Below are 8,408 nucleotides of genomic sequence, written 5' to 3'. Positions count from 1 at the left end.
CCCCCACCCCGCCGCCAGATCTGCGCACCAGGCTCTACTCGCAGTAGAGTTCCCTGGAGATCTCAGCCTCAAGACCCCTTCCTGTACCAGGAATCTCGCCTGCCCCCATCCCTTCCAGCCCTGCGCGGGGATCTACGTCCCCAGGTGGTGTCTCCCCACCCCCCATCCGGCGCCCTCCCGCATCGCTGGCCTCCCGACAACTAGGCTGAGGTTCGGTTAGAGACACTTTCCCGGAGACCCTGCCGAAGGGAGGAAAACAGGAGGAGGGGGAGTGGGGAGGGGTGAGGGAGAAAGAAAATCAGGATTGGAGGGAACAGTATGGCCTGGGACTCCGGAATGGATTCACAGCTGCATTTTCGGCAGAAAAGGAGAAGGGAAAGATCTGAGCTGGGGGTCTCCTCCCCCGACACACAAGGCACACACGCATAGACAGCGCGCATGCACATGGGCAGGCACACATGCCCACAGCCCCCTCCCCCGAAGAAACGCCGGCCACAGGTGCACACAACATACATCTATATATAGACCACAGAATTATCCTCAAATGCACCTTCATACACCCCTACACCTCCCCCACACAGAAACACATACCTGTACATACCAAGGGCACACACATAAACCCATCTGAACATAACACATGCACACATGCACAGACTTTTGCATACAGGATCCACCCGCTCTCTCAGGTGCAGCCCTGTCGGGGACAAACAGGTATACACAAACATGCACACACACACACACACACACACACACATACGTATGACCACACAAGCACAATATGGTCCCTGGTACCTCAGCGCTACCTGCGCACAGACACCCCTCTCGCTCGAAATCCCGGCTACACCGCAAAAAGCTCCTCTGCATGTGACCCTGGCGAAGCCGCCTTCAGATGCTCTGAACCGCCTCTGGTCTCCAGGCCCGCCACCCCGTCACCCCTACTCTCAACCCTCAGTCCCCACCAGGCGGCGCCGGACTCCGCCGGGAGCGGGTTTGGAACCTGCACAACGACCCCGGGAGCTGGAGAAGGCGAGCAGGCCGCAGCTCGAGGGGCAGAGAGGGCCTCCGCCCCACGCGTCCCCGGGCCCGGCGGCTTGCCTCCCATCTCCCACCCTCGGCGTCCCCAGAGCGCACAGGTCGTTGGGGCGCAGAACGTGGGTTCCCCGGGAGCTGGAGGCCGAGATGGGGTTGTCCTGGGACCCGGGCTCCGCGGGGCTCCTCGGGGCCCTGCTCAGTAAGTGACCCGACCCGAGGCGCCTTCCGCTCCAGGGCCGGGCCGGAAGGCCAAGCGCAACCAGGGACCTGGGGCACGCACCAGCTTCGGTTGCCGCCCCCGCCTTCACCTGGGGCATCTTTAAAGGCCCCGTTCCGTAGGCCTTGATGGAGGCCAGGGTGGAAGGCTGGAGGCCTGCAAGCCTCGGGAACCCTGGATTTCGTTAGCTTTGCTTCCCTACGTGGATTCTAAATCCTTCCACAGCTCTGCCCGCCCGTTCCCGCAGCCTCTGGTTATTGACTCCCGCTTGGGTTCGCCGTTCACAAAGCGCTTGCGCTTTCCAGTAGGCCCCTAATCCTGCTCGCCTCTACCACTTAGTCCCCTTCCTTAGGGACCGGTCTCTCCGCCCCAGTTTCAGCCTGGCCCTAAGACTGCCCAACCCTGTCTCCCCATCCCCACGCCTCTGGCCTCACCCCACCCAAAGCCCTTCGCCAGCAAACCCCATGTTCCCACTGGTCTTGCCTCCCTGCTGCTTGCCCCACGCTCAGCCCCCCTTCCTCCCTACCCTGTCTCCTTTCTCTCCCGCTGTCACTTTCAACGGTTTCCCTCTCCAGTTCGACCCTTAGGCACCTGCGTTCCCCTCATTGGCTTCCTTGCACCCCATTCCAGCTCCACCTTAGACTCTGCATCCCCTTTTCCTAGTGGCTCAGGCCCAGCTCTCTACCTTTCTCCTCGTCCTTTTCCGGTCAACCCCCTCCAGCCCCTTCTCATCTTTTTCCGAACCACCCCCAGGTATCTCCTCGTACCCCTTACCTCTTTGCGGCTTGACCCCTTACTCAGCCCCCTCCCTACCTCCCAGCCATTAAGCACACCTCTCCTTCTCAGTTCCATCCTTAAACACCCCTTTCTCCACCTCTGACTCGATACCCAGGCTCCCCATTAGACCACTCTACACCTCCACTCCAGCCTATCCTTACCCTCTCCTCCCAATGGCTTAGGCCCAGTTCACACTTAGCGCCCCCTTCCGGCTACACCCTTAAGTCACTCCCCCAGACCCCGTATTCCGATACAGCATCCACTGAGCTCCCGGGTCTGGTTGTCTTTTCATTCCGCAGGGCATGTTCGTGCTGGGCCTGCCCTACGCCATCCTGCACGGCGGCTACCTGGGATTGTTCCTCATCATCTTCGCCGCCGTGGTGTGCTGCTACACTGGCAAGATCCTCATCGCATGCCTGTACGAGGAGAACGAGGACGGCGAGGTGGTACGCGTGCGGGACTCGTATGTGGCCATCGCCAACGCTTGCTGCGCTCCGCGCTTCCCCACGCTGGGCGGCCGCGTAGTGAACGTGGCGCAGATCATCGAGCTGGTGATGACTTGCATCCTGTACGTGGTGGTGAGCGGCAACCTCATGTACAACAGCTTCCCAGGGCTGCCCGTGTCGCAGAAGTCCTGGTCCATCATCGCCACGGCGGCGCTGCTGCCCTGCGCCTTCCTTAAGAACCTCAAGGCTGTGTCCAGGTTCAGCCTGCTGTGCACTTTGGCCCACTTCGTCATCAACATTCTGGTCATTGCCTACTGCTTATCGAGGGCGCGCGATTGGGCCTGGGAGAAGGTCAAGTTCTATATCGACGTCAAGAAGTTTCCCATCTCCATTGGCATCATCGTGTTCAGCTACACGTCGCAGATCTTCCTGCCTTCGCTGGAGGGCAACATGCAGCAGCCCAGCGAGTTCCACTGCATGATGAACTGGACGCACATCGCCGCCTGCGTGCTCAAAGGCCTCTTCGCGCTTGTCGCCTACCTCACCTGGGCCGATGAGACCAAGGAGGTCATCACGGATAACCTGCCCGGTTCCATCCGCGCCGTGGTCAACATCTTCCTGGTGGCCAAGGCCCTGTTGTCCTACCCGTTGCCCTTCTTCGCTGCTGTCGAGGTGCTGGAGAAGTCGCTCTTCCAGGAAGGCAGCCGCGCCTTCTTTCCCGCCTGCTACGGCGGCGACGGGCGCCTCAAGTCGTGGGGCCTGACGCTGCGCTGCGCGCTGGTCGTCTTCACGCTGCTCATGGCCATCTACGTGCCGCACTTCGCGTTGCTTATGGGCCTCACCGGCAGCCTCACGGGCGCCGGCCTCTGCTTCCTGCTGCCCAGCCTCTTCCACCTGCGCCTGCTCTGGCGCAAGCTGCTGTGGCACCAGGTCTTCTTCGACGTCGCCATCTTCGTCATCGGCGGCATCTGCAGCGTGTCCGGCTTCGTGCACTCGCTGGAGGGCCTCATTGAGGCCTACCGAACCAACGCGGAGGACTAGGGCGCTAGGGCCAGCCCCCCGGCCGCCCTCCCGCGCTCTCCCCGCTCCCCACCCACCCCTCCCCCAACAAACCCGTGCGCCCTGCAGCCGCGCTTGGGAAGCCAAGCTTTAAACATCTCTGGCTCCCCGTTTCTGATTTTGGGGGTTGGGGGCGGGAGGGGATAGGGATCCACAATCCATTGCGTCTGCGTTTCTGTTGTCCTTTCTTTTCCACAACACCCTGGTTTCGGGGGAGGCAGCGGCGCATCTGTGGGCAGGGTTTTCTGTCCTTCCAGGAGGGGCCCCAACACTTTGGTCCCTGTCACCGGGGGGGGGGGGAGGGGGGGGGGGGGGGCTACATTCCAATGGCGGGGGCGGGGGGGGGGGGGGGGAAGGGAGGGAGAGGGGGCGCAACTCGCAGGCTCAGAAACTTGACCTTGCGGGCACATTTCACAGCCATCAGTGCTTGGAATCTGCAGAGTCTAGCCATTTCCAGCAAGAACGATTCCCATTCCGGAGACATTTCAACCCTTCAGCGGGAAAGGCTGGCCGGGAAATCCGTTTCGGGTGGGCGATTTCCTTCGCCGAAGCGGGGAAGCGAGAAGCCCCGGCGGGGCCGGCTTGCCTGCCGGTTTTCAGGAATCCAAACTCATCTTGTGCAATTTATCAGGTTGTGGAACTGTTCTGCTGTGCGTGTGGTGTGCTCGTGGTGAATAAGATGAAATGTATATCAGAAAAAAAAATCTTTCTCTAATTTAGAGTGCGGTGCATAATTATATCAGCAAATAAAGAAGAAACAAAGGCGCTCGCGGCCCTGTCTCAGTTCTGCATTTTCGCAACCGCGGGAATCCTGGCGCTGGGTGGCGAGGGAACCGGCCCTGGCCCACCCCGTGAAGCAAGTGGGGATGGAGAAGCAGCTGTAGTTAAAGAGTCCCTGGAGAGCTCCGGGGAGCGTGAGGGGTGCTCAGCACCAAGGGGAGGCTTTCTGAGTACTTGGGGGACTCAGGCAAAGGAGCACGTGGTGGTGCGCCCACGGTTTTGGTGTGGCCTTGGCTCCCCAGCCGCCAGGACTAGGCTTGCCCCCACCCCGCGCCCAGATCTTTCCCCAGGGGTTGGATCCATCTGAGAATTTGGTGGACACTCTCGAACTCCAGTCCTAAAATAAAGAAGGAAGAAAAAGTTTTGCTTATGTACAAAAGCCCTACAGAGTTGTTCAACAAATATTTATAGACAGCCCACCAGGGCTGGGACCGTGCAGGCTGCCAAACTCAGCCCTGCCCTCCCGGAGCTTACAGTCTAGCAGAGGAGAGACAGGCAATAGATTGGGACTCTGAAATCCACAGTATGACTGCCGGCTGTGAAGAGAGCTACAAAGGAAGTCAGCAGGGCCGTTGTGTATTTCCCAGGGTTTGCCAACCTGGCATCCCAGGCACCTCTCACCCTGGAGAACCCCCCTCAAGTCCAAGGTGGGGTTTACACAGCCACAGTGAAAAGATCTGGCTGTTTAGATTCACCAGGCAGAGCCGTTTATGTCCCAGCCTCCCCTTTTCTTGAGCAGCCTGTTTGAGAATGTGTTTGCTTAAATTACCCAGAGGACCCTGTCCTTTTTTATGCAGATCCTACTGCAAGGGCAGCCCTCCTGTTGCTTCCAGGGGTGCCAGTGCTGGGTACATTGGAATGGATCACGGTCAGACTCTCCAGATGGAATCTGGGAGCTCAGGAAGGCTAGGCCGTTCTCACTGGGAGAGAAGCCATGGTGGGAGGTTCTTGATCTCTCCCACCAAGGCAGAGGCCTCGTTTGGAACGATTTCTCCAGGTGCAATGGGAGCATAGGAAAGAACGGGGAGAATTCCTATGCACAGTGGCCATTTCTCCCTGCCCGCTGCCACGGCGTGGGTCAGTGTGTGCTTGTGTGAGAGAGAGCGCCTACACGAAGATGTGCGGGGTTGGGGGTGGGAGGCTGTATCTGTGTCTTGTGAGAGCTTTGATGAATGCGTGTGCTTGCCTGTGTGTGCAGAGCATCCCTGAGCGCGTGCCTGCGACAGAGGTGACCTCGCACCGCCTGCTTCTGCAGCCATCCAACAAGTGTGGAAGCGCAAGGGGGATAAAATTTGGTTCCCTCGGCCGCCTGCGGCTCTGACGATTTGAACGGGCCGTTTGAGATGTCCGCTGTCATCCACCTGATGCCCTTTTGTCACTATTGTCACGAGTCAGGATCCAGAGCTGACCAGAGGACTCTCAGTTTCCCGTCCCTCTACGCCCTCTGATGCCTCCCAGGCCGGGAGAACTGACCGTTCATCGCCCTTGCCCCGCCTCCGCTGCTCCTCCGCAGGTCCACCCACCCTCGGGTACGATCTGAGTCGGAGCTCGGTCAGTAGCCTTCAGAAAAAGCCCTGACTTCTGCAGTGGAAGGGAAGGAGGGAGCGTCACGCTGCGCCAGCTCCGTCCTTCCCGTCTTTAAAAGGACAAACGAGACACCAGGCAGGCCCCGGACAGCGGCTGCCATCTCCGCGGGCTCGCCTGGAGCCGCTGCACTGCCTCTTAGCTCCCGGCTTTGTGCTCAGCTCCCTGGAGCCCGGCTCCCCCACCCGTCACCCTGCGCGGGCCCAGAAAGGCAGAGGCGGGAGAGCCAAGCTCCTAGGCGCCCCAAGGGAAACGCTGCCCCCTCGTGGGCAATACACCCATCCCCAGCCTTGCATTCAGGCCGACGTGAGAAATAGACAGCAGGAGAAGATGCGACCCATCTCTGCATCTCCCACTCCCACCCCCCAACACCAAAGTGCATGGCTAGAAGTTGAAAAGAACTCCTGAGCTCTCCTCGGGTCCGCTGTGAGTTCGCAATCCGAATTCGAGGGAGGCAGATAGGGCCGGCAAGGTTCATTCAGTGAAGGAATTGAGGAGGGAGGGAATCCACATCAGGACCAGCCCCTTCCCCTCCCCCACCCCCCCACCAGTGTTCCCTCAGTTCCCAACGGTTCTTACGACGAATCCTGGCTCCACGCTCTTCGGACCCTGACCCAGTTCTGTGCTTTGGGAACCACCAAGATCCCGGAGGAAGCCACCACCCTGTCCCGAGCCAGCCCTGCCTCGCTCCCCAGTGGTGAGAGAAGGTTCTCCACCTTTAGATTTCTAAATGCTTCTTCCCTCCCTGCCACCCCGCACTCTCACCTCCCCGCTCAGCTGATAATGATTGCTTATCTCTAGTGCTTTACTTTCAGGTCCTCCATATTTCAAGTGACATTTCGATGGGGTTTTTTCCCCCAAAAAACATAGAAGGATGCTATATCATAGGACGTGTTTTGTTAAATGACAAACCCTACCCCAGGGACTAATATGTTCCCCACTTAGGGGCCTTGGAGGGAAGGAGGGAGTCAACCGGACTCCACGGGCACCAGTCAGGAAGTGGAGAGGATCCAGGCCTTTCTACTGATGGGGAGCAGGGATCTCAAACGCAGGGCCAGAGACAGGCTTAGGTCAAGGAGTGGCAGGCTGGCTGGACCGCTACGTCCTCACTGGACACCTAGGGGTTAAGGGGGTAGAGCTGCTTTGACCCCGGAGAGCCAGCCTCGGGGGTCCTTCCCACTGCTCTTTATTTTTTATTCTCCAAAATTACAAAAAAAATAAAATAGAGTTCAAACATACAGAAAAGGTGAAAGAATTCCACAGCTTAACTTGACCAATTAACATTTTATGGTGCTGGATTATCTATCCTATGTCTATACATCAATCCATTCAATAATCCATTTTTTAATGTAACTTTGAAGAATTGAAGACCTCAGTATATTTCCCTCCCAAATACTTAGGCAGGCAGGGTCGGTAAGCCTGACATTCAGATAAGCACAGGACCAGTAGTGGCACAATGCTTGGCCGTATGGAGTCTGAGGCAAAAGGAAATAACAGCAATACAATCCTGTCTTTAAATTTTATTATCTGTTCATCGTGCTATTTTGAACACATGGTTCACTTTTGAATTTTGATTTTTAAAAAGACTGCAGAAAATATGATCTTGATTATTGAACTTTTTGGCATCCTTTTATATTTTGTTCTCTAAACAAATGCTTCACTTTCTCACACTAGTCCCAGCACTGGGTGTGAGGTTGGCCTTGGGAAATGAGTTCTACTCCCTGGAAGTTTGGATTGAGACTTTTCAAGAGTCTGGCTACAGTTGATGCTACAGTGATGCTGTGGGTGCCACCTCTGCCAGTTATTGGGTCCAGGAGGGGCCAGGGACACCAAGCAGGATGATCCAGCAGTGCTGAGGGCCCAGCCATATGAGCTTCCAGCAGCTCCCAGCAACCTTCTGCAGATGGGGTGAAAACAGGGCAGAGAGATTGAGGATGCAGAGGGAATGGTACAGACTCTAGATTGGAGAAGGAATTACAGTCCGAAGGGAGAGCACAATTAAAGGAATTGTTACCCAGTACCTGGTACAAATTCTGGTAGGTGCACAGGATTTATTTATCAAGTATTTGTTGAGCATCTACTATAGGCCACTGGACTAAGGACTGTTCTAGCCCCTAGGGGTGCAGCAATAAACAAGATAGACATGGCCTCTGTGGTAGGGGTCAATGCCTAATCCTATGTCCTTAGGTGCATCTGAGTTCACCAGAAGTTGTGGGCACTTCTCAGGAACCTGACAGCGAACCATGACACAGTGCCTCTCTCCATCTGTCTCTCTCTCCTCTGCCCAAGGGCTTTCTAGAATACCTTGGAAGAACAACTTGAAATTGCTGGGGAGTTAAAAGCTCCCAAACACCCAGTCAACTGGCAATAAATGAATGGCTCCTGTTCTATATTGGGATTATTTGTGGTCTATTCCACAAGGTATCTCAGATGGTTCCCAGCAGGACTGAACCTCGTGTGTCCACAAGCTCATCAAAGCACCTTTTATTTGGCTTCCCCTCCCCTTCCCTGTC

The 8,408-nt window shown here is 57.0% G+C and overlaps 1 protein-coding gene across 1 annotated transcript in view; it reads left to right on the top strand.

Annotated features, from left to right (window-relative positions):
* The window catches only part of SLC32A1 (solute carrier family 32 member 1), a 3,968-nt gene extending 446 nt beyond the window's left edge, over positions 1 to 3,522 (top strand). The window contains exon 2 of the mRNA XM_007447707.1: positions 2,326 to 3,522. Within this exon, the coding sequence (XP_007447769.1) occupies positions 2,326 to 3,513 (1,188 nt within the window). The 3' untranslated portion in view covers positions 3,514 to 3,522. The remainder of the gene's footprint in view (positions 1 to 2,325) is intronic.
* Positions 3,523 to 8,408: the final 4,886 nt, after the last annotated feature.

The sequence above is a fragment of the Lipotes vexillifer genome, unplaced genomic scaffold (genome assembly GCF_000442215.2).
Source record: "Lipotes vexillifer unplaced genomic scaffold, Lipotes_vexillifer_v1.1 scaffold397, whole genome shotgun sequence".
In the NCBI taxonomy this organism is placed as follows: Eukaryota; Metazoa; Chordata; class Mammalia; order Artiodactyla; family Lipotidae; genus Lipotes; species Lipotes vexillifer.
Note: the sequence above shows the minus strand (reverse complement) of the source record. Positions and strands in the feature narration are given on the sequence as shown.